The sequence below is a fragment of the Ceratotherium simum genome, chromosome 32, assembly GCF_057802395.1.
Source record: "Ceratotherium simum simum isolate JZ-2026a chromosome 32, ASM5780239v1, whole genome shotgun sequence".
NCBI classification, from domain to species: Eukaryota; Metazoa; Chordata; class Mammalia; order Perissodactyla; family Rhinocerotidae; genus Ceratotherium; species Ceratotherium simum.
In genome coordinates this window covers 28858515-28885928 of record NC_141931.1, presented here as the reverse complement: position 1 = coordinate 28885928, position 27414 = coordinate 28858515, and the positions used below count along the sequence as shown (strand labels likewise).

Below are 27414 nucleotides of genomic sequence, written 5' to 3'. Positions count from 1 at the left end.
ATCTGCTTGACACTCAACATATCCATGTACACAGACCTAGACTTCCAGCTCTAAGCACCTACCACTCTGCCTGGGGGATTTCTATCACCGCCAGAGTCTTCAGGAGAGGCTCTCAATAATTAGGTAAATAGGATGTCTTGTCCACTGGATGCTACTTAGCCTCTATACTTAACCATTCCAGTACTTAAGCAATGGGCCCATGAATGGTATAGCCATGGTGGAAGAGATTAAGACTATGCATGGTGCAACTGCACAGGCTTTTTCTCACCTTGGATGTTTGAGATCCCACTATTTTGAGATAGCTAATCTGTCAGCACCAGCAGAGACTGACACTGAGTCTTCGTTAAGTACCGTTCCTTGAGGAGACAAGATAACCCCTGGGTGACAAGTTCACTATGTTAAACTCTCCATCTAACTGGGAATGGAAGCAGCAATTCATCTTTACTGAGACTGACAGCATTCTATGTATGAGTAGTCATCTCCTTTCCAAGTCCCTCAGACATTACTATGTAAGGGCTACAGAGAGTTGGATTTATCACAATAGGATCCCATGTAACATGGCCTATTTGTTCTGTTTGCTGTGGTCCCTTTCTGTCTTTAACAATAGTAATAAATGTTGGATATAACATAGATAAGACATACCCTATGCTTAAGCTATAATGGTGGATACAACGGACAATTATGTCATTGCAAACAAACTGGCCCTAACAGTTATTAGCTATTGATATTTCGTGTCATAGCTCTACCAAGATGGAGTGTATTGATCTCCATCATTTATGTGGGCACTCCCTCCCAAGCAACCCCATAGCTGCCCCTGCTTCACCATAACTAGACCTTGACACTTTAAGTGCATTGCACTCGACCACATGGATGTGTGAAGAATACATTTGATGAGAAGCACAATTCTGTCTCCGTTGTTACTTTATGCCTCCTAAGTTTTCTTTTCTAATACCTAACGTTTTGAATAATAGTGGCTTCTGATATGGAAAAAGCTTTCAATGACGGAAACCTTTGGCAAATCTTTGGCAAATACTTCCGGCCCTGAGAAACCTACAGCAAAGCTGCTACAAAGTAGTAACATTACTTGTCCTTTCCTTCTGTGACCACTGCCCATTAGGAGTTTCTAACAAAGAGAAAAGTGACCATGATCCTAGATTTGACTCATGTAAGAAATAAGAATAATAGTTTACCTGGGACAGTTGTTGAGTAATTAAAGATGATACATAGAAATTACTTTAAATACGCGGTAAACATTCAATAGTGTTAAGTAACCCAGATAATAATAATGATAATCCACCCTCAAAATACTCATCCTCTGAATCCCCAGAGTCAACCACTTGTCATCCCACTTAGTGAAAATTTAGAGAGGGTGAAATGGAGGCTCTCTCTTTTTGACAGAGGGGAGGATTGAGATTCAGAATGTTAAGAAATTGTAGTAAGTCACCCAGATGATAAGGAAGCTATAATATGATCACAATTCTGTCTGATTTAGTAGTCCATGCTAAATCACACTGAAATGGTCTGAGGGTCAGAAAAGAAGAGTGACTTGACTTTAATTCATAAAATCTTAACAAAGCAATAATGAGAAGGCCATCATCATTTTTTGACCCTAGAATTAATACATGAATATGTTTGGAAAAAGTTGTACCAATAAGCACAATTCACCAAACAACTACTGGTCCAATCATATAATTGTCATATTCACACAATCATGGTCATGCAAGGGCACATGCACACAGCACCTTTGAAGTGTAGAATATGTCTTCTCTCCTCATAGTGCCATCTCCAATTTTGCTCCAGATGGTCCCTTCAACCTCCTTTTCATTATTGTAACTAAAAGGAGAATCAATATAGTGGAACTCAGCATCTATAGCTAATGTGGTGACCTCCATAGCTTTGCTTTTAGGAACATAGATGAGCAAACAATGGTAGTAGCTGGATTTCCGCATGATTGAAATATAGCTAAGGTAAAAATTTTTATCCTCCTGATAATCATCTTTCCCTCATGTCTTCGGGTAGTTCTGCATGTGTGGTGATGAACCTATACCAATTTGCCTGGGTTTTCCCCGGTAAGGACTAAAAGTTGGTTATCCCATGGACCTGTTCAATCCCAGGCGATCACTGGTTGATCACTAGCATAATAAGTCCATAAGACCACCTCTGTGTTAAGTGATTTGTTGAAAGAGCTCACAGGATTCATCATATAGTTGTAGTCATGGATATGATTTATATTGTGAGAGGTTACAAAGCAAAATCAATAAAGGGAAAATGTACATGGAATGAAGTCTGAAGAAACAAGGTCAAAGCTTGCAAGAGTCCTCTATGAGTGTAGTCACAGAGAACACGATAAATAAAAGTAGTATGTAAATTTAAAACATATATATTTTAGGTATATAGAGAGATGTTTTCATATATGTATACAACGTGAAATTATTACCACAATTGAGCTAATTAACATATCCAACACATCACATAGATAAATTTTTGTTTGTGCTGAGAACACTTAAGATCTACTCTCTCTCTCTTTTTTTTTTTTTTTAGTGGTTTAAAACAATAAAGTTTATTTCTTAGTTGTGCTACATATCCATCATGGGTTGGCCAGCACTCAGCTTTCTAATGTTCTCTCTCAGCCAGACTCAGGCTGACAGAGTAGCCACCACTGGCACCAGTTCTTAAAATGACTTGAATTCCACTAAGCAAAGCAAGTGTACACCCAACTTCCCTGGCCACATCCAACTTTAAGGAGCTACTGCAAGGGTTGGCAAACTACAGCCCACAGGCCAGCCAACTGTGTTTATAAATAAAGTTTTATTAGAACATAGCCGTAGCCATTTGTTTATGTATCATCTACAGCTGCTTTCACCATAGAGTTGAGTAGCTGTGACAGAGACTGTATGCCGTCCACAAGCCTAAAATAGTTACTACCTGATCCTTTAAGAAAAAGTTTGCAGATCAGCTAACTAAGACAGTAGGCCAAAGATCTACTCTCTTAGCAAATCTCAAGAATATGATACATTATTATTAACTATAGTCACCATGCAGTACATTAGTTCTCCAGAACTTATTCATCTTACCAGTGAAATGTTGTACCCTTTGACTATCATCTCCCCATTTTGCCCACCAGTCCCTCCCACAGCCCCTGGTCACCACACCACTATTCTCTGCTTCTATGAGTTTGACTGTTTTAAATTCCATTTATAAGTGGGATCATGCAGTATTTGTCTTTGTGTATCTGGCTTATTTCACTTTGAATGATGTGCTCCAGGTTCTTCCAAGTGGTTGCAAATGGCAGGATTTCTTCTGTTTTTAGGCTGAACAATATTTTCTTAGTTATAAAGGATTTCAGAAACTTTCTTTTTTCAATGATAATGCAAGGAATTAGACACTTGGCCTTACTGCTCTCTGCTGGTCATACTCTTTCCTTAGATGTGGGGGAATTCAGAATTTTATAGAGGCTGAAGCTTTGGAGATATCCTTGACCCTTTCCTCCCCCTCATCCCACTTGGCACTACAAAGGGAAAAAGTCCTGTCATCTGTCTCCAAAATGTCTCTTTGAATATTTCCTTCTGTTTTATAGATGAGAACGTGAGACTCAAAGTTTAAGTACTAGTTCCTTGTCATACAAGTAAATAGGCTAAAGACAAAATTGGAAAGCAAATTCTGGCTTCCAGTTTAGTGACTTGTTCACTTTTCTCCCTCTTATGTCAAAGGTCCAACTCTATCTATTTGCTTCAATGGAAAATAAATTAACAAATAATAAGATTTGAAACCCTGCTCTGGAGACTGTAGCTTATTCTCCAAAAATATATTATATTTTCCATTCAGGATAAATTCCCAAACAGGAGGAGAAGAACAAGGGAAACTACAGGTGGAGTATATAGTGCCCGGCACTTAGCAGGCTACCCCACAGCAGAACAGCTGTGGGGTCACTTCATCTCCAGGACCTTTTACCACAAATATTTCTCTTGATCATGGCTTTTTGTGGGAGGACAGATCTCCTGAATTCCAGATATAAAGATAAACCACTGCCCTGCAATCACACTCAAAGTAAGGCAGCTGATAGTCAGTGTTATTTGACTGCTGACTTTCCTCTCTTTTTCCAACCTAGGAAATAGATGGAAACTGGAGGAAAACCCAGAATAATCTATAGGTAATCACAGGGTCAGACCCTGATGCACAGCAAACACTGACTACTTTGTCTGTTTGTATAAGGTTTGATTCTAGCCTGGTTACAAAAATTAAGTGAGCCTCCCAGAGTCACCCAGCAACTCAATGATTTGACAACTGAGTCAGTTTCCACTCATGCTAGGTCCATTTTCTTTTGAATACTCAAACCCAAGACCACCATTGTTACCTCTTCAGGTGCATAGGTGCCAAATCCTAGTACAGGAATGAAGTGGCCATCATTTAGTTTCACACGCCAACATTTGGGATCCATTGCCTGTTGCTCCTCTGTCTAAGCAGATTCTGCTTTATTATTCTGCCTTCAAACGTTATTTGAATAACAGGAAGGTAACACCCAAGTCCAAAATCCAACTGTTAGCAAATGGATTGTAGGAGGAGCAAGGTTAAGCAGTAACCTATGGAGTAAGAAGAGAATTGGAAACAAGTTAACTAGTTTTGTTTTGTTTTTATCAAAGAGTAATCTCAGTGAATTATTATATAGTGATAAATAAATCATTAATTTCTTACAAAATAAATGTTTTATTTAGGATCTACATACATTAGTAAAGTATTACAAGAGATTGCTGAAAATTATTGACCAAATATTAGACTAGAAACATTCACATACCAATGTCTTTTTTGTTTTTGCCATGATGATGCCCCTTCTTGATCAGAAATCATTTAAAACAATTAAATATCTTACACCACACACACACATACGCATGCATACACACACACACACTTCAGTGGAATGATTAATGTGCATTTTTCAAAAAGGTGACCCTCAATAAAGAATCAAAATTTCGAATTGAAAGAAAAGTTGGCTTTTTACCATTCCCATCTGCAAAATTATTTTTTTCTTTTTCTTTTGTTTATAAGAAGAATATCCACTCCCAACAACAGTGTAGTCTTGAAAAGGATGCCAAAAAAGACATTCTGGCAAAGTGATTATTTGAGTATTAATTATTAACAATTTTTGGACATCATTTGCAGCATGCAAACAGAACCTTAGAGTCTTTACATATTTAACCTAGTTATATAAATTTTAGAAAACGATCATGATGTAATTACCAAAAAAAAGATGAATATTTTATATAGTTTATTATCTTACTCAATAGTTTAATGAGAAAAAAACTGTGAACAACTTAAATTATAGTAACTTGGGAGGAGTAAGGGAAATTAAGACACATTGCCACCAAGGAATATTATGAAGCCATTGAAAATTCAACTCATAGAATGATGTTAGCAAAACGGAGGTCTAGGAATCTCTGAGTTCCCCCATGGAAACATAAGGAAACCACCATAAACTAGCTGAAATAACTTTATAGGATGTCTGGAAAACAATCAAACAAAGATCTACAGCAACAAAGTGAACACTCAGCTAGGAAAAAGCCAGATTCAAAGTGGTAGGAAATTTCATCATGCTTTTATCCGCCCCCCTGCCCCTCCTCCTCCTGCCTGGCACAGTGCAGGCTTGGTCTGTAAGAAGCATTAGTCCAGTTCCCAGTTACTTCTCTCAAACCAGAGTGATCAGAGAAGATCTTATTGGCAACGTTCTAAGCTATTTTGGGGCTGCCTGAAAGACTGCTGTGTGTTTCACCTAACTGTAAGCTTGAACGGAGAAGCTGAAGGAATAGCTCCCTATATTTGAAGGAGGACTATAAATGTATTGATACCAGGAGTAACAGATTGAGGGTGGAGACGTAGAATAGACCATATCAAGCCCTGAAGAGAAGCTGGGTTTGAATTTGGGGGATATTAAGACATTCAAAAAACAACCGTCTATTCAGAAGAGTTAAAAAAGCGAAACACAGGCAAGGCGAGAAGCATGGTCAGAAAAGCACAGAACAGATGTTCAGCGTTCATATTAGGCATTTCCCAAGACTAGGAGCGTGTCAAGCTAACAAGAGAAAGATTGTCAGGTCATAGAACAAATTTTCAAAGAGTGAGCCAGGTGGCTGTTTTTTCAAATGTCCAATTAAACACACACTAATCATACCAAAAAAAAAAAAAAAAGAAAGAGAGAGAGAGAGAGAAAGAGAAAGAAAACACGATCCGTTAAACACAAGAAAATAATTTAGGAGAAACTGTTCCTAAAGAAGCACAGGCATTGGACTTCATAGACAAAGAGTTTTAAAACAACTCTCGTATATATGCTGACATTGCTGAGAAAAATTTGACAAAGAACTAAAGGAAATCTTGTAAATCATATATCATAAACTGATAATATCAAAAAAGAGATAGAGGGGCCGGCCCAGTGGCACAAGCGGTTAAGTGCGTGTGCTCCACTGTGGCGGCCCGGGGTTCGCCGGATCAGATCCCGGGTGCGCACTGACACACCGCTTTTCAAGCCATGCTGTGGTGGCGTCCCATATAAAGTGGAGTAAGATGGGCACGGATGTTAGCTCAGGGCCAATCTTCCTCAGCAAAAAAGAGGAGGATTGGCAGATGTTAGCTCAGGGCTGATCTTCCTCACAAAAAAAAAAAAGAAATATTGGAGGACAAATGGCAGTGGGTTAATATGTTTAAAGTGCCAAAAGAAAAAAAAAAAACTGTCATCCAAGAATTCTATATCAGATCTAAGTGTCTTTCAAAATTTAGGGTATAATTAAGATAATCTCATATAAATATCTGCTGAAAGAGTTAATCACCATTAGAACTGCCCTATAAGAAATGTTAAGGGAGTCAGTCATGTTCAATGAAGGACACTAGACTGTAACTCAAAGCCATATTGAGATATAAAGACCTCCACTAAAGGTAAATATATGGGCAAATATAAAATCATGTACTTTCATAATTTTGGTTTGTAAATTTACTTTTTGATTTCTACAAGAATTTTAGAGATGATGCATGAGAATAATCATGCATCTATGTTAAGATGTACACAATGCATAAAGAGGAAATTAGTGTCATCAATAACATAAATTGGGAGAGAGTATTAGAGCTGTACAGGAGTAGAGTTTTTGTATGGCCTTGCAGTTAAATTGGTATCAACTCAAAAAAGATTATTTTAACTTTATAATCTTATCTGTAATCCTCATGGTAACCAAAAAGATAATAACAATAGATGTTACACAATTGAAAATAAGAAGGGTGTCAAAACACATCATCTAAACAAAAATCATCTAAACACAAAGCAAAATAGTAATGGAGGAAATAAGAGACTTAAGTCATATAAAAAAAAACTAAATGTGTAGGTCTTTCTCTATCAGTAATTCCTTTAACTGTAAATAAACGCCCCCAAACAAAATATATAGATTGATAGAAAGGATTAAAAAAAAAAAACAGGTTGAAGCATTAGTTCTATATAAGAAACCCACTTTGGATCTAAGGACACAAATCATCTGAAAGGGAAAGATGGTAAAAGATATTCCATGTATGTAGTAACCAAAAGACAGCTGTTGTGGCTTTACCAGTAACAGGTAAAAGAAGTTTAAGATAATTTGTGACGAGACAAAAATGATATTATATATTGATAAAACAGTCAATCCACCAAGAATATAGGATAATTATAAACATTTATATACCAAAAATCAGAGCTCCAAAATATATGAAACCCACATTGACAGAAGTGAAGGGAGAAATAGATACCACTACAAAACTAGTTGGAAACTTAAATTCACCACGTTCAATAACGGATAAAACAACCAGACAGAAGATCAACAAGGAAATATAAAAGAGAATACTGTGAAGAATTGTAGGCCAAGAAATTGAGATATTCTGATGAAATGGAAAATTCCTACAAAGACTGAATCATGAAAGAATAGAAAACCTGATTAGGCCTATAACTATTAAGAGAATTGCATAAGAAATCAAAAACCTCCCAACAAAGAAAAGCCCACAACAACATTACTTCACTAGTGAATTCCACTAAGCCTCTAAAGCAGAATTAGCAACAATCATGTTCTGATAGACAGCTGCAATTTCCTTATTTTGTCTCTTCATTTATCTCCTTGCTCAAAGCTTTGTAAACCTTAGCCTTTTTGTTTCAGGTAGGATGGGTTCATTTCTTGTAAGGCAGGTCTGGTGGTGATGAACTCCCTCAACTTTTGTTTATCTGGGAAGGCTTTTATTTCTCCATCATATCTGAAGGATAATTTTGCTGCATAGAGTATTTTTGGCTGAAAGATTTTGTCTTTTGAATATATCATTCCATTTTCTCCTAGCCTGTATGGTTTCTGTTGGGAAAGCTGCTGAATGCCTTACAGTGGTTCCTTTGCAGGTTATTTTCTTCTGCCTTGCCGCCCTTAATATTTTTTCTTTGTTCTTGACTTTTGCCAGTTTTACTACTATATACCTTGGTGAAGGTCTTTTAGCATTGATATAATTAGGAGTGCTATTGGTTTTGTGTATTTGTAAGCCTGGTTGCTCCCTCAGGTTTCGGAAATTCTCAGCTATTATTTCTTTGAACTAGCTCTCTGTTCCTTTATCCCTCTGGAATACCTATAATCCTTTTATTGTTTTATCTAATTGTGTTAGATATTTCTCAAATAATTCCTTCATTTAAAAAAAAAATTTGTTCTCTCTTCCTCCACTTGAAGCAATTCTATATTTCTATCCTCTAAATCGCTGATTCTTTCCTCCATAACTTCACCTCTATTTTTTAAAGATTCTAGATTATTTTCTATTTCATTAATTGTCTTCCTCATATCTAGAATGTCTGCTTGATTTTCTTTTATACTTTCAATCTTTCTGGTAGAGTATCCCTTCTTTTCATTGATTATATTCCCAAGCTCTTTGAACCATCTTTCTGAGTTTTGTAACTCATTGAGTTTCTTTTTTTGTTTTTCATTGAGTTCCTTTTTGACAGTTATTTTGAATCCTTTGTAAATTTCTGTGATTTCAGGTTTGGTTTCTGTAGACTTGTCATTCTCCTTCTGCTCTGTATTGTTGCTGTAGTTTCCCATGGTGTCTGATGAACTAATCTTTTGCTGGGGCACTTGTGGTGGTATTAGGTTGCAGATTCCACCTGCTACCACTGGAGGGAAGCAAGAACTGTGTTTCTGATCCCATTCTGTCTGCTGGAAGTTGTGGGGTATTATGGGTGCTTGCACCAGCCAAGAATGTGTTCACCTCCACACATACCTCCACACATAGATCTGCTGCTGCCTTTTCTTAGGGTTGCCCCAGGCTCTGTGGTTGGTGGGTGGGGCTTCCTCACAGGGTCTGAGCCCGGCCCACTCCTTGAGACCATGTTGGCCCTGTGGGCTCTCCCATCAGATGGGAAAGTAATCATACGGTGACTCAGGGCTGCCACTGCCTGCTCCCACAGTTGCTCCAAGATGCATTCCCCTCTTTGGGGTCATAGTGGTACTATGGGCATTTATGGCAGCCAAGAAATCATTCCCCTGGGCACTCAGATCAGCTGTCCCCTCTTACTCCAGTCATGCCAGCTTCTGTGCTTGTTGGGAGAGACCTCCCAATGTGGTCCAAACCTGGTCCACTCCCTTTGACTATGGTGGCACTGTGGGCTCTCACACTGGACAGGAAAGTGATCATGTGGGGTCTCAGGGCTGATGTCACCTGTCTCCACAGTCTCACTGAGATACACTGCTAACCTTGGGGGCCTCAGCAGTACTATTTTTGCTCCTTTTGGGAGAGTGGTCACTTGTATGCACAGGGCTGCCTAGGGGGCCATAGAGTGCTCACCTATATCCACCACATACCCTGAGGTAGTCCATCCATCTTCAGAGGTATTGCTGCATGAGTCTCTCCGGCATCCTGTTGTGCTTTGTAGGTATCCTCCACTGATCAATGAATGTCCGTTTAGTTGTAGTTCAAAGAGGGAGAGACAGAGGGAACAGCTCACACCTCCATGTTACTGATGTCACTCTTAGAGATAAATTTTAAAAATACGTAATATAATTTAGTAATTTTGATGAATACAGATGGATTTCTCTATACCATCAATGAACAGTTACAATGTGAAAAAATTTTTTTCAAGATAATTTAAACCAATTATTGTCCAAATACTAATGAAATCATGTTCAAAACACACAATGACTGGCTTGAGGAGGATATCACTATCTAAATATGGCACACTTTAAGCATCAAAAAGAATGCTATTAATGACTAATTGGATTAACCAAATAAATCCGTAGTAATAGTCCACAATAGTGATAGATACAGAAGATACACAAATAGATAGGTGATAGATAAATAGATTGATATGCAGATAGATAGATGGCAAAATGTCAATAATTTCACAATTGATGAACCTAAATCAAGCATGTAGTTCATTATTCTTTCAACGTTTCAGTACATTTGAAAATCTTCACAATAAAAACTTAGGAAAGATTCATCAAAAGGATATCAAACTTACTAGTTATCTAAGAATAAATCTAACAAAAACATATGTAAATGCCTTTGTGGAGAAGGTTATGAAATATGTTAAAATACATAAAGAACAAGCAAGTAATTAAAAAATCGTATCACAATCATGGATTGGAAGTCTCAATATTGTAAAGAAGTCAGTTTTCTCCAAATTTATCAACAGTTTCAATACAATGTGAACCAAAGACTTTCGCACTTATTTTTCGTGGATGTTGATAAGTCATACTATATTTTACATAAAAGAACTAGTCTAGAATAGACAAGACATTTTTCAAAAAGAAAAAGGAATGAATAAATAATTTTTCCATTCTGAAAAGCAAGACTTATTTTCCGCTATAATTAGACAGTAAAGAAATGTGTGTAGTTGAATAGAGACAGAGGCCAAAAATGGACTGAGGGACATTTGACGTATGACAGAAATGACAATGAAAATGTGTGGGAAAATACAGACAGCTAGATTTGCATTTAAACACAGGTATATTGGGCCAATTTTCACATCGTATTAAAAAATAAATTCAAGATGTATTAGAGACGAAATTTGAATGAAAAGCCAAAAACAATTTTTGTAAGATTCTCTACCCCTTGAGTATGGCCTGGACTCTAGCTTGCATGGGACAATAAAATTTGCCAGAAGCTGTGGTGAGTCCATTCAGAGCCTAGACATGAAAAGGCTTTGCAAGTATCCACTCATTGCCTTGAAATCCTACAACTGTGATGAGATGAATAACAGGCTAGTTGGCTATAGTCTAGCCAACTATATGAAAAATTATACGGAAGAGAGGACGCACACCTCTGACGACAGCCAAATCAACCTCTTAAAGCAGAGCTGCCTGGTTGTTATGCATTTAACCACAAATACATGAGAGACCCCAGCCAAGAACAGAACATTTTTGTTGAGGCCAGGCTGATTGTCAAACCACAGAATCATGAGCTAAATAAATGGCTTTTGTAGCAAACCTGTAAATGGGGGATAGTTTGTTATGGAGCTATAGCTAATGGTAAAACAATGGTCCTCTACACATTAAAAAAACAAACAACTTAATGAAAATGGACAGAGACTTGAACAGGCACTTCACAAAAGTGGAAACTCAAGGAGAATAAATACATAAAAAAATGAAACTATATTAGTATTCAAGGAAATGCATACTAAAACCACAGTGATTTGGAGACTGAAGATTACTGCTACAGGCTGACTATTTGTGTGCCCCCAAAATCATATGCTGGAAGCCTAACCCTCACTATGATGGTATTAGACAGTGCAGTCCTCGAGTGGTGACTAGGTCATGACAATGGAGCCCTCTTGAATGAGGTTAATGCCCTCATGACGGAGAACTGAAAGAGCTCCCTTCCCTCTTCTAACATCTTAAGATACAATGAGAAGTCTGTGACTCAGAAGAGAGACCTCACTCAACCATGCTGCAACCCTGATCTCAGATTTCCAACCTCTAGAACTGTGATAAATAAATTTCTGTTGATCATAAACCACCAGGTCTATAATATTTTGTTATAGTAACTCAAATGGACTAAGAAAATCACATAACCAAATTCCCTCATTTTAGAATAAAGAAAATGAGATTTAATTGCACAGGGCTACAGAGTACATTGCAGACTTAATGCATGTACTAAAATCTCTGTTTTCTGCCCAATCTGAATTCCATCCAGCGATGCTGCCTCACCTATTGCCACAGTAGGAGCAAACCGGTAGGTATACACATAAGCCATACATGCGTGGGAAATCACAGGTAACTCATCTGGTCCCAAAGATGTCTTGAGAGCCTCGGGAAGATGAACAAAGGTGAAGTATATTGTTTAAGAGTCCTGTGCCCACAGCCTCACTCATCACCTTCATGTTCTCTTTCATCTGGTTCTCATCGTAACCCTTGGCCAGGACCACAACCTTATGCTGTAGCTGGTAGCAAAGGATAATCAATGCTGAAGTTTGCTCATACTTTTTTGCCATGGCACAAAAAGCTGTATTGTCCAAGAGAACTGGGGAGCTCTGGTTTATCTGAAAGGAAATGCAGAAATGTTGAAGACCTGAAACAAGTATTCAGTTTGTTAGGAGTCTTCCCAAACAGACCAGGTAGGTCCAGTCTACACCAGTGCTGCTCAAAAGGTGGGCCCTGGACCAGCAGCATCAGTATCATGTGGCACCTTGTTAGGAAGGCAAATTCCATGGCTTCACCCAAAATCACCTGATTCTGAAACTCAGGTGTGGCACCAAACAGTCTTTGTTTACAAAGCCCCCAGGTCATTTTGATGCATGCTCGCGCTGAGACCAATGCTTCCAAACTCATGGATTTTTTCTCTTTTACTTCTCAGTGTTTTTTTTTTTTTTAATTCTGTGATCATTGCTTCAAGTGAGAACAGGAGTATGAAAGGAGAAAGAGAAGAAAAACTGGGATATTTTCTGTCTTAACTTTTCTAATATAATGATTAAAATTGAGTAGTCCCCAAAAGAGAACTATTCACTTTGTAATTACAGATACTGTGCAATGTTCCTATAGTAGTTTATAAAAATGCTTCAGACTGTAAATTTTTCTACCAGGATAAACCCGGGAGTTACCTTTTATTATCCAGATTTTAGACATAAAATAAGTGAGGCATACAGAGTGTATTACTATAAATATGTTAATTAGTTAACAGATACCTAAACCATGACAAGCTTAGGTTTTTCATCTCAATTTTTGGATCACATACAGATTTTAGTGCAGACATTTGCTATTGACTAATCTCCAACCAGACATATATAATGTAGAAGCATTGGCTAATTGACGGTATGATAAAGCAGAAGGATTTCTTCCATCCCTCCCCTCTTTCCCCAAGCTGGTTGACAGTTAATTCCAAAAAAATGAGTATGGTATGAATAAAAATATTTCATCAAAAGGAAGTTTTAGGTAAACTCTCTGTTGTCTTCATTACCATCCTTTTAGATGTTGGGTTCCAAAGCACCATAGGTAACCAGGGCAACATCTTTTGATTTGCAGAAATCCAACACTTTGCTCCGGTTGAGGTAAGGGTGACCTACAATGAAAAGATAGAAAAGTGTCAGATTATATGAAAAAGCAATACTAATATGAAAGAGAAATATTATAAGGGAAAAAAGCTGAATAAAACATGTGTAATATTCAATTTAAACTGGAAATATCAAATCAAGTAACGAATTTTAAAAGGTAAATGTTGTATCTCTGTTCTGTGAAAGGGTAAAAAAAGAAAAGAAATTAAGATTCTTGAGAACAAGCAACTCTATGAACCAGGTTTTGGTTACTCAATACTGTTGTATACTACAGGAGACATGGCTAATTCCAGATTTGGAACAGGAAAAGAACTGGCACATCAAATTGTGCCACAAAGCAACAAATTACACAAAGACTCAGGAAGGGATGTCTAAAGGACAGAAGAACCAGTGTGATAGGGATCCCACTGGTGACATTTGGGTACATTTGAGCATCAAATGGAATAATGAGTAAAAGCAATTATAACACATAGAGTCCATAAAAATCCATTAGTCCATAGCGATTAGAGAGAGAGAGAAATAGAACAAAAATATTTGTGCACACTGATGGTGATATTACAGTAACAGCTTTCTCAGAACTTTGATAATTAAAGGGAAGGAACTAAGCTTTTACCTTGCTTTATAAGATCAATTGTATTTTATCCTGAGTTGATGAGGGAATGTTCTTTTTACAGTAATAAATGTCAAGTGAGAAAATTAAAGAGTGTTTAAAATTGAAAATAATTATTTACAAATCCCAGTGGAAGGACTAATTCAGGGTAAAATCATTGATGGATACGCAACATATTATGTGAAAATTTGTGGGCAACGTGACTTCCCCTGATGGCAATCATCACCCTACAGTTTGCTAGGTAATGTAAAATGGGAAAATACACATTTACAAAGAAAAGACCTGGCTACCATTAGCTTGAAGAAGAAAACAAAACTAACATCTCTCATATTGCACAACTTGTCATGACAGGCATCCTAGTGGAGTGCAATTTTAGGGACACAAGCATGCAAAGGGCTTTTTCTGGCCAAAAGTGTTTAACTTTAATGTAATACAGCATCCATATCCAAATTCTAATTTACAGAACCTGGGAATAGAGAGACAAGTTAATTAATATGACAAGATAACAATAGGATAAATCCAGAGTATTAAACATTAACCTATCTGGAGGTCATGGTATAAAAAATCTTGAGTGCTCACTCTAGGTTAAGGGAGCTTAAGAAACATGAGTCATAGTAATATGTAGACCATAATCAGCTTCTGATTAGAGAAGAATCTACAAAAGACATTGGGAAAACCACGTGGAAGTTTAATTATGGATTGGATACTACATCCTAAGCTGTCTGAGGTCTGTAGGAGTTAATTGTCATTTCTACAGCTTACTTTGAAGAGGGTCAGCAAAATATCACATATATGCATGCAGACAGATCTGCATACATATATATATATTTTCCAATGACAAAGTATGAAAAATTTTGGATGTAGGGGGGAAAATACGGATGCTCTGTATCATACTCAACTTTTCTGAATGCCTGAAATTTTTCATACTAAAAGTTAGGAGTAAAACTAATACTAGAATCTCATGAATTTTTTAACATTTATAATTAAAAATCATAGTGCTATATCACTGTATGTCAAAGTCTTGAATTTTATAAGCTACGTTTTTCAATTAAGACTCTTACTTCCTGACTGGAAGTGGTACCTTCAGGACATGACAATAAGTGAGATAAGACATTCACAGAAGGATAAGCACTATACGATATCAGTTATATAAGCAATCTAAAATAGTCAAACTCATAGAATCAATGAGCAGAATGGTGGTCGCCAGCAGCTGGGAGGAGAGAGAAATTGGTAGTTGTTAACTGTGGACATGAAGTCTTAAATACGCAAGATGAATAAGTTCTAGAGATCTGCTGTATGATATTATCTACATAGTTAACAATATTGTACTGTATTGTATACTTTAAAAATGTGTTAAGAGGTTAGATCTCATATTAAGTGTTCTTAACAGAAAGAAAACAAAATAGAATTTAAAAAAAGTAGGAGTTCAGAAGAAGACACAGAATCATGTGTCTAAACTGTTAATTTAAAGGTAGAAATCAGTGAGGAGAACAAGATTAAGACTGAGTAAATCACAAAGTCAGCTCTATGTTCCTGCCAAATGTTCCTGAGTGTTTGTTCCATCCACCATTAGTATCAACAGAAACCAGTCACTTCATCCTACTAACCTGGGTGACTTTCATAGTCTCCAGTTAATTTTTCTTGTATTTATGCTTATTACTCAAAAGTCCCTGAAAGCAGAGATATCAAGACAAAGGATTCAGGCATCCAAACCCCACAAAAAGCCCTAACACTAACCTTATCTTATTTTTTACTATTTCCTTATATAGTATCCATTCTATGTTTTCATGACCTTCTTTTCGGTGCAAAATTCTATCCAAATCACTGTCACCCATCCAATCTCTGGCCATCCTTTACAGCTCAGGTAAATGTCACCTTCCATCTAAGGTTTGGTAACTATTCCAGCCTTCCATCACCTCCTTTACTTTCCCTAAATTCTTACACACAACTTAATACTAAGTTCTTATCATTCTTTTCATGAAGTCTTTACAAAACAGAGATACAATTATGGCTTCTATTACAACCCTTCTACACAGAGGTTCTGCTCTCTAGAATCTTCTGTTCTGCAAGGGTAGGATGAATAGGAAGGGAGGCCAAATGGACATCTGACAGTAATGCAAGAAGGAGATGAAGATGAGAAAAGAAAGGAGAGGAGGCCAAGGGTGCTCACCTGGTTGCAGATGGGTTTGTACTCGAGCCCTGGCTTGTTCAGGATCTTCTCCAACTGCCTGCGGTTCAAGTTGGATACCCTGATGGACTTGGTCAGTCCTGCATCCTTACACTTCTCTATGGCCTGGGGAGGAAGGGGTGGTGAAGAATCATTTCTACCAATGGCTATAGATCAGGAATAAATGTGGAATTCATCTATTAAAAGGAGCAATTGTCAAGAAATGACAATGAAACCAATTGACATGATTACCAAGGAGAGAAAAAGTGGTAAATTAAACAGGGGAAGAATGTAGTGAGAGCAAGAATAAAAGTTACTATCTTCTTCTTGGAAAATGCGAGAGAGTATTACACATTGAAGGAAAGAGATGCCTATCTTCATTGTACCAAATTCTTCTTCTCCATTCCTCTCTATAAACGTGTCAGTAATGATTTCCTCTGCACCAATACAGCATACCAGCACTTTTAAAGTTCATGAATTGTTGAATGTGATAATCCATAGTCTATTGTCACAAGAGGAACAAATGAACCAGATTCCCCCGTTCTTGGCTTCCTCCTCTATGTTCTCACCTCCCATGTGGCACACAGATCCACTGTGTCAAATATGACTTTTCCATGTTCATCTTTTGGGACAAGTTCCTCCTCAGGCTGGAACAGAAGCAGTCATTTTAGTAGTGTCACAAAATAATTTCTCCACACTTATCTGGGCTTCCAGGTACATCTAGGGCCAGGACACTAAACCTCCATGAGTTAGGTGGTGCAACATTCTAGATACAAATATTTTCAAAGTGATTTGCATATGGAGTTGCAAGGAACATCTTTAGGACACAGGCTTCCTCTAATCTCTTACACGTATTATATGTTTTAATAAATACCATTTTCCTAGGTCCTAATTGGGGCTCACAGTGACTTATACATCTTTCTCTAACCCCTATACTTTCCTTTTGCAAAAGTTCTTCCTAGCACTGGGAATGACAGTAAGTTACCTGGCCTTATTTCCGAAATAACTATTGCAATCTTGACCCAGGCTAGACGATCAGAGATCCTTATCCCTCTGATCTTTTGATGGTCCAAGGGCAGACACATGAAACAAACAGGGACAAATGAGGCTCTCTTTAGGATTAATACAGATGATGGAAGACCCAGAGACTCTCTCAAGTGTTAATGATCTTGAGCCTTGAACAGCCCCAAGGCCATGTTTGCCAACAACAAAAAATGTTGAGACAAGAATAAAACAAATCCATAATAATGTAAAGAAAAGTGGACATTTCTGAAGACTATTCCAAATCCTTGTATCTATCTATGGCTTGGACATCATATTTACATAGTCCAATAAAGTCTTTTGCATAGGACATCTTGAGTAGATTTCTAGAACTAAAATCAAGAATTCTACATAACACAGTCCTTACTGGCTAAGTATAGCCTACAAAATATCATTGTGAAATACCCAATGGTATAGGCAAGGTCTCACAAGTCCCTATGAAGGCTGCTAGTTTTAGACACCCCTAGAGGGAGCACCACTAAATCTGCTTTCCACTTGAAATGGTGAGAGAGGAGATCAACTCATTATGCACAAGTGTAAGGTAATTTCATTGCTCACCACAGCTGAATGAAAATCTGTGTTTGTGACATCCCCAAGAGACTCAGGAACATGCCTATTTTTATTTCCTCAAGTTTTTGAGGCAGAGGATTTGAGATTGTTGAACTCGTTTCTCTTGGAGGCCAGGAAATGAAATTAAGGATTTATAAAAAGTCAATAAAAATATAATCAGGAATTACCATTTTGAGGATTCTTCTTTAGTGTAATAAGCCCTACATCCTTATAAGAAAAACACTTAATTCACACATCTATGCAATCCAATAGACATTCTAACACAAGAAGTAAAACAGATGTCACCACGCAAATTGCCAACCTTCAGAGCCATTGGAAAATCAATAACATAAAGATTGATATAGTCCCGTTGATGTTTCTTTAGAGCCTTTTCCAAGGCTGATCAGACCAAATCTGGTTGAAGGATACTGACCCAAGCCTGCAGATAATACAGAATGTAAGTTGTGTTGGATTAATACTTCAGTCAGTTTTGCTTTTCTTGTTTCACCAAAGAATTTGACATTTTTCTGCTGGCTGGAAACTGATGACCACAGAGGAAAATTATTGCCTTCCCTTTTAATCTGACTTAACCATAGAAACTCTATTATTTGTTTGCATTTATCATTGGCACATCAATTAACAATGGAAGGAAATAACCCAAGAGATGAAATGTGTTAGCAAATAATAACCATGCTCATTATCTGAATTACGTTTGATGGAGTTTACAAAACAGTTCATAAACATAGCCTAATTCTATCAAATGTTCAATCATATGGAGAATATTAGGCATCTCTTTTGTGTAGATAACTGTAGGGAAAAAATGGTTTGAACATATTAATATGTGCTGAATAGAATTCAAAACAGTTTAGCTACATTTTGTTTAAACTCAAAGTGCCTGTTATATTGCTCTCTTATTGACGGAGGTGAGAATTGAGATACAGAATGTTAAGAAATTTTAGTAAGTCACTCAGATGACACGAAAAGCTATAAACTGATCACAGTTATCTCTGATTCAGTAGTCAATGCTAAATCACACTGATATTGCCTGAGGATCAGAAAAGTAAAGTGGCTTTACGTTAAAATCATAAAATTTGAACAAAGCAATGATGAGAAAGCTACCATCATTTTTGATACTAGATTTAATATGTGAATATGTGTGAAAAAGTTCTACCGATAAGCACAATTCACCAAACAACTACTGATCCTATCATATAATTGTCATCTCCAACACAATCACATTTACTCAATTGTACACACACGCACCCCAAATACACAGCACCTTTGAAGTGTAGAATATGTCTTCTCTCTTCATAGTGTCATCTTCAATTTTGCTTTGGATGGCTGGTCCAACCTCCTTTTCATTAATTTACAAATGTGAGGAATCAATACAGAAAATCCCAGCATCTGTAGCTAATTTCATGACCTCTAAAGCTTTGCTCTTAAGAACTCAGATGAGCAACCAAAGGTAGTAGTTTGATATCCATATGATTTTGAGAAAGCTAAGGCACAAACTTTGTCTTGCCAAGAATCAACTTTTCCTCATGTCTTAGGTTAGTTCTGAATGTGTGGTGATCAACCCATGGCAGTTTGCCTGGGTCTTTCCTGATAAGTAATAAAAGTTAGGCATCTCAGGAACCCCTTAAATCCTGGGCAATCACTTGTTGATCACAAGGATCAAAGGTCCCCAAGACCACCCAAGATTTGATGGTTTGCTAAAAGAACTCATAGGACTAAGCATCTAGTTGTAGTCATGGATATGATTTATATTGTGAGAGTTTACTAAGCAAAAGCAACAAAGGGAAAAGGTACATGGAACCAAGTCTCAAGAAACAAGGTGAAAGATTTTAAGAGTCCTGTAACAGGGTGGCCACACAGAATACACTAAATAAAAAATGGAATTAAAAAAGTATATATTTAAGTTATACAACGTGATATTTTCATATATGTATACATTGTGAAATGATTACCAAAGTTAAGGTAATTAACATATCCATCACCTCACATACTCAACTTTGTTCTGTGTGTGGTGAGAATACTTAAGAGCTACTACCTTAGCAAACCTCAAGATTATAATACATTACTATTAACTATACTTACCGTACTGACACTAGTTCTCCAGAATTTATTCATCTTATAACTGAAAGTTTGTTCCTTTTAACCAACATCCTCCCATTTTTCCCGTTGCCCTCTCCTCCAGCCTCGGGTCAGCATCCTTCTCCTCTCTTCTTTTATGAGTTTGATATTTTAGATTACATATAAAAGTGGGATCATACAGTATTGATCCTTCTCTGTCTGTACAGTATTGTTTTATTTCACTTAACATAATGCCCTCCAGCTTCATCCAAGTGGTTGCAAATGGCAGGATTTCCTTCTGTTTTAGGGATGAGTAATATTTCATTTGTTTTTATGTATTTCAGAAGCTTTATTTTCGCAGTGATATAGCTAGGAACTAGATATTTTGTCTAACTGCCCTTTATTGGTCATGCTTTTTCCTTAGGTGCTGGAATGTTCAAAGGTTTACTGAAGCATAAGTTTCAGTGGTATCTTTGACCATTCCTTCTCCTTCATCCAAATTTGAGCTAAAATGTAAACAGTCATCTAATCTCTCTCAAAATTTCTCTTTGAAATGTCACTTCTGTTTTACAGATGAGAAAGTGAGGCTCAAAATTTAAGTACTAGTCCTTTGTCATACAACTAAATAGTCTAAAGACATAATTGGAAGGCAAACTTCTGGCTTCCAGTCTACTGATTTGTCCATCTTGCTCCCTCTTATGTTCAAGGTCCAGTGCTACCTATTTGCTTCAACTGAAAGTAGTGACAAGAACCAAAAATTGAAACCTAGCCTGGAAGACTGTAGCTTATTCCCTCAAATGATATTGTATTCTTCATTTGGAAATACAATTGGGATTCTCCTTCGTTTGGGATAAATTGCCAAGAACTACAGATGAAGTATTTATTGCTGGCACCATGCAGGCAACCCCATAGAACAGTAACTCTCGCCCATAATTTTCCATTCACCTCATCTCCAGGATCTTTTACCACAAATATTTCTCTGAATAATTTCTTCTTGGTGGGAGGAAAGATTTCTTGAATTGCAGAAATAGACTGAGAAACCACTCCAGTGCAATCACACTCAAAGCAATGCAGCTGATAGTGTTCTTGACTGCTGAGTTTCCTGTCTTTTGCCAACCTGAGAAATAGATGGAAACTAAAGGAAAGCCCAGTATAATCTGTAGGTGACCACATGGTCACATCCAAATGTAAAGTGAACACTTGCTACTTTGTCTCTTTATACAAGGAATGGTTCTAGACTGGTTACAAGAATGAAGAAAACCTCCCAGAGTCACAGAGGAACTCAGTGACTTGACAACCCAGGTTGGCTTAGATTCATGCTAGGTCTATTTGCTTTCAAATTCTCAAGCCCAAGACCACTATTGCTACCTCTTCATGTGTATAGGTGCCAAATCCCAGTACATGAATGAAGTGACCATCATTTAATTCCATGTGCCAACATTTAGGATCCATTTCCTATTGCTCCTTGTCTAAGCAGACTCTGTTTTATTCTTCTGCCTCCACAGTTTGTGTGAATAACAGGAGGGTAACAGTCAACTCTACTGGCCAACTATTAGCAAATGGATTGTAGGAGGAGGAGGGTTAAAGCAGTAACCTATGGAGTGAGAAGAGAATTGGAACCAGTTAACTACTTTATTTATTATCATTGAGCAAACGTAATGAATTATTGTATAGGGATTTCTTTCAAAATAAATTTTTTATTTAGGATCCACATACATTAGTAAATTATTAGAAGAGATTGGCTGAACAACTATTTACCATATGTTAGACTGGAAACCTCCAGATATCTGTCTCTTTTTTGTTTTTGCCATGATGATGCCCTTCCTGATCACACATCATTTGAAACAATTAACTATCTTACACCACACACACACACACACACACACACACACAAGTTAGAGGAATGATTAATGATCATTGTTCAAAAAACTGACCCTCACTGAAAAATTAAAACGTCACATTGAAAGAAAATTTGTCTTTTTACCTTTCCCATCAGCAAAATTATTTTTGTTTCTTTTTTTGTTGCTTTATTCAAACAATATCCAGTTCTAACAAGGGTGCAGTTCTCCAAAGGGTGACAAAAAAAAATTCCAGAAAATTTATTATTGTAGTATTAATTATTAACACTTCTTGGATATCATTTGCAGTAAGCAAATAGAATCTTAGAGAGTTTATATCTTTTAGTTTATATCTTTAACATTCAGCAAACTATCATTTAGTAACTACAAAAAAACTGATGAATATTTTGTATAATTTATTATCTTACTGAACAGTACTCATGAAAGAAAAAGTTGGACAACTTAAACTATAATAAACATGGGAAATTATGATGAATTGTTCCAATAGAATATTATGAAGCCACTGAAAATTAAAGACATAGAGTGATGTCAACAAAATGGTGGAATAAGAAGCTCTAAGTTCTTCCATGGAAACATAAATAAACAACCATAAACTAGCTAAAATAATCTTATAGGCACAGTGGAAAAGAATCAAACAAAGATCTACCTCAATAAAGTGAACATCTAGGTAGGAAAAAGCAAGATTAAAAGTAGTAGGAAATTTTGTCATGATTTTACTCACCTTTGCTCCTCCCCCTGCCTGGTACAGTGAAGTCTTGGTCTGTAAGAGGCATTAGCCCAGTTCCCAGTTACTCTCTCAAACAAAAATGATCAGAGAAGATCTTATTTTCAATGTTCTAACCTCTTTGGGGCTTCCTGAAAGATTGCTATCTTTTTCACCAAACTCAAATCTTGAACTGAAAAGCAGCTGGAATGGCTCATTACAGCTGAAGGATGACTACAGATGCACAGATTCCAGAGGCAAGAGATTAAGAGTGAAGACATAAATGAGACCATATAAAGCCCTGAGTAGAGGCTGTGTTGTTAACTTTTGTGATGTTAAGGCATTCCAAAAGCAGCCATTTATTCAGGGTAAAAAAAAAAAAAAGCCACACACAAGCCAGGCCAGATGCGTGCTCAGAAAAGACCTGAATAGACATTGAACTTTCCTGTTTATCTGATCCAAAAGCTAGGATCATTTCAGGTTAATAGGTGAAGGATTGTCAGGACATAGAATAAAACTGCAAAGAGTGGGAAAGGTGGCTGTTATTTCAAATGCCTAATAAAACACACATACAAAAAAAATTATCCACTAAAAAGAAGAAAATAAATTGGCAGAAAGTGTTCCTGAACAAGCATAGGCTTTGGACTAGTAGCCAAAGTATTAAAACAATTGTCTTATATATACTTAAATTGCTAAAGGAAAAAAATTGACAACTAAAGGAAACCAGGTAAATCATATAAAAATAAAATGACAATATCAAAACAGTATAGAAATTATGGAGCCTAAGGAATAGGATGAAAAAAAATGAAGCAATGTGAACAGACCCTAAAGTTCTTGTAGGACACCATCAGGTGGACTAATATAAGCATTACCGGAATCCCAGAAGGAGAAGTGAGAGAGACTGAGGCGGAGAGATTATTTGATGAAATAATGAACAAAAACTCCCCAAACTGAAGGTAAGACATAAATAATCAACAAATCTAATAAACTCAAAGAATTATAGGTAGGACAAACTCAAAGAAATCCACAACCACATACACTATATTCAAACTGTTGAAAAACAAAGACAAGAGACTATCTTGAAGTAGCAAAGGACACATGACTCATTGGGTAAAGGGATCCTGGGTAAGACTATCAACAGATTTCTCATCAGAAACCTTGGACAAGATAAGGCAGTGGTGTGATATATTTAAAGTACAGAAAGAAAAATAAAATGTGTCCAGCAAGAATTCTACATCAAGTAAAAATGTCCTTCAAAACTGAGGGAGTACAGGGCCACCCTGGAGGTGTAGTGGTTAAGTTTGCCTGCTCTGCTAGGCTGGGGTTCACAGGTTCAGATCGTGGCACAGACTTATGCACCACTTATCAAGCCATGCTCTGGTAGGCATCCCACATATAAAGTAGAGGAAGATAGGCACAGATGTTAGCCCAGGGCCAGTCTTCCTCAGCAAAAGGAGGAGGGTTGGAAACAGATGTTAGGTCACAGCTAATCTTCCTCACCAAAAAAAAAAAAAAACAAACAAAAAAAGAGGGCATAATTGAGATAATCTCAGATAAACAAAACCTAATAGATTATACATAATAATGTTTTAATTACTATTAGAACAGCCCTACAAGAAATGTAAAGTGAGTCATTCAGGTACAAATGAAAAGACACTACACAGTAACTTAAAACCATATGAAGATATAAAGAACTCCAGTAAAGGTAACTATATGGGAAAATATAAAATCATGCACTTTTGTAATTTTGGTTTTACCTCTACTTTTTCATTTCTACAAGATTTAAAAGATGAGTGCATAAAAATAATTATGCATCTATGTTAATACATACACAAAGTATAAAGGTAAAATTAGTGACATCAATAATATAAATTGGGAGGAGGAAACAGAGTTGTATAGGAGTAGAGTTTTTGTAGGGCATTACTGTTAAATTGATATCAATTCAAAATAGATTGTTATAACTTTACAATGTTATCTGTAATCCCCATGGTAACCACAAAGAAAATAAAAATAGAGTATACAAAATTGAAAAGGAGAAGGGAAATAAAACACGTCCTCTAGACAAAAAAATCATCTAAGCACAAAGGAAGGTAAACATTTAAGAAATAAGGGACTTAAGTCACGTAGAAAAAATAAAAAAATAAAAACATAAGTCTTTCTCTATAAGTAATTACTTTAAGCGTAAAAAATTCCCCAATCAATCAAAAGGTATAGATTTATGGAATGGATTAAAAAAAAAAACAGGATCAAGTATATGTTCTCTATAAGAGACTCACTTTGGATCTAAGGACACAAATCATTTAAAAAGGAAAGATGGTAAAACATATTCCCTGTCTATACTAACCTAACAAGAGCTGACCTGGCCATACCAGTAACAGATAGAAAAGAATTTCTAAGACAAAAATTGTGACAAGAGACAAAAAGTTCTATTATATATTGATAAAAGTGTCAATCCACCAAGAATATAGAACAATTACGAGCATATATGTACCAAACATCAGAGGTCCAAAATACATGAAAATCACTTTGGCAGAGTTGAAGGGAGAAATAGACACCACTACAAAACTAGTTGGAAACTTCAATGCTCCACTTTCCATAGTGGATAAAACTATGGAAAGAGAGTACTATGAATGATTGTATGCCAACAAATTCAGAAATCCTAATGAACTGGATACTTCCTAGAAACATATAACCTAAAAGACTGAATAATGAAAGAATATGAAACCTGAGTAGATCTATAACTATTAAGGAGATTGAGTTAGTAATTAAAACTTCCCAACAAAGAAAAGCCCATGATCTCATTGCTTCACTAGTGAATTCCGCCAAGCCATTAAAGCTGAATTAACAACAATCATTCTTAACTCTTGAAAAAATTGAAGAGGATGGAAGAGCTTCTAGGGCATCCTATGAGGCCAGCATTACCCTGATACAAAGACAAAGGCATTAGAATAAAATCAACTAAATACAAATATTCCATATAGTTTGAGAATTAAAAATTCACAAAAAATACTAAAAAATTGAAACCAGCACCATAGTAAAATTTTATATCATGACTAAGTGGGATTCATTCGTGGAATGCAAGGATAGTCCAAAATACAAAAAGTGGTAAATGCAATACACAACATTAAAATGATGAAGGAAAAACCACATGATCCTCTCAGCCGATGTGGAAAAAGCACTTGACAAAACTCAACACACTTTCATGATAAAAAACACTCAACAAATGAGAAAGAGAAAGAATCTTCCTCAACATAATGACACCCACATATGAAACACCACAACTGACACCATACTTGATGATGAAAAGCTGAAAGAATTTCCCCTTAAGATCAATAACAACAAAAATTTGCCTACTTTTGCTTCTCATAGTCAGCATAGTTTTGGAACTTCCAGTTACAGTAAAAAGACAAGGTAAAGAAATAATATCCATCCAAATGAGAAGGAAGAAGTAAAACTATCTCTGTTCCAAGATGACATGATCTTCTATGTAAAAAACCCTAAAGATCAAATAACAGTGTTAGAACTAATAAACAATTTCAGCAAAGGTGCAGGTAACAAAATCAACACAGAAAAATCAATTACATTTCTATATACTAATAAAAAAATCTGAGAAGGAAATTTTAAAAAATTCCATTTATAATAGCATAAAAAGAATAAAATACTTAAGAATAACTTAAGGAGGTGAAGGAATTGTACAATCAAAATTGCAAAAGTTGCTTAAAGAAATTGAAGAAGACACAAATATATGCAAATACAATCATGTTCATAAATGAAAGACTTAATATTATTTTGGCAAAACAAATCAAAGTGATTTACTCATTCAATGTATCCCTTACATAAATCCCAACAGCCACCTACAGCTCCTCTCTTCTCACAGTGGATCTCCTGGACCCACATGTAACGACCCTATTGAGAGCCACCATGTTAGAATTTCCTCATGGTCAGTGAGGAGCTTGTCCAGAAATGGGTGGGCCTAGTGATTATCTCAAATTGGAGATGTTCAGGATTTGCTCCATGATCTGAATTACAGAGACCACAAATTGATGACATTGAGATCAAGGATATACTAGATGGTATTCCAGAGCCCAACCTTCCCTTGTGCCCCCTCTGATTGCGGATGTTATCTGAGTTTCACTTGCTGAATTTTCTTCCATAGTCAGCCCTCTGATTTGACTCCCCTCTCATCTGTCTCACTTAAGTCACTTATTCAAAAGGCAGGTGTCCTGTCAGAATGTTGTTAAATTTTAATATCCAGACAAACTTAAGGGGAATTATAGTGCTGCTAGTAGCAGTCTGGAGTTCCCTGTTTCACTTTTTTAAGGAATTCAACATTCCCAATGCATTGGGCTATTGTCTAACCATAACTCTGTTCTAACCATTGCTCTGGTCACATTGCATTCAGAGAATCAGTTTCTGAATAAACATGGGAAGGAAGCACTAGTTGGGATGAGGTCCTAAACCGACAGAAACTATGCTGATTGTAGTTTTGAAGTATATACTTTGAAAGTGTCTGGATTAATATTAAAATTATTTATATTTTTCTGTACACCTTCACAAACCTGAGTCATGGTCAGTTGACCATGCAATGAGATGGGATGGTGGTTGTTCTTTTAATAAATTTCTGAAATGAAAGAAACATCATAGTTACTATTCTCTTTATTTTCTATGGAATGATAGTGTGAATAGAACAGATTTGCTCCTAGTTAGCTATATTGATAATTAAGTTTCAAGCATTATACATAGACAAGAGGATATTTTAGGACTGCCTTATGAATCATGGACATCAGTTAACTATGTACAAGAGTTATAATGAATAATATTAGGTATAATTTCTAATAAAATAGAATAGATAGAATTTCTGATTACAGTTTTAATGAAAATAAAGTAATAAGTTCAGTG

At 36.4% G+C, this 27414-nt stretch overlaps 1 protein-coding gene and 1 pseudogene across 4 annotated transcripts in view; both read right to left on the bottom strand.

Annotated features, from left to right (window-relative positions):
* LOC101407762 (aldo-keto reductase family 1 member C15-like) overlaps positions 1-4930 on the bottom strand; it is a 45265-nt gene extending 40335 nt beyond the window's left edge. For 3 of the 4 annotated variants that reach the window (XM_087420912.1, XM_087420911.1, XM_004425408.3), the window contains exon 1: positions 4355-4478. In XM_087420912.1, the coding sequence (XP_087277038.1) occupies positions 4355-4438 (84 nt within the window). In that variant the 5' untranslated portion in view covers positions 4439-4478. Of the gene's footprint in view, positions 1-4354; positions 4479-4911 lie in introns of those variants that run through there. The other variant, XM_087420910.1, reaches the window with a different exon arrangement.
* A 7314-nt stretch (positions 4931-12244) lies between these two features.
* Positions 12245-21405, bottom strand: LOC147912994 (aldo-keto reductase family 1 member C23-like protein; annotated as a pseudogene).
* Between the last annotated feature and the right edge of the window lie 6009 nt (positions 21406-27414).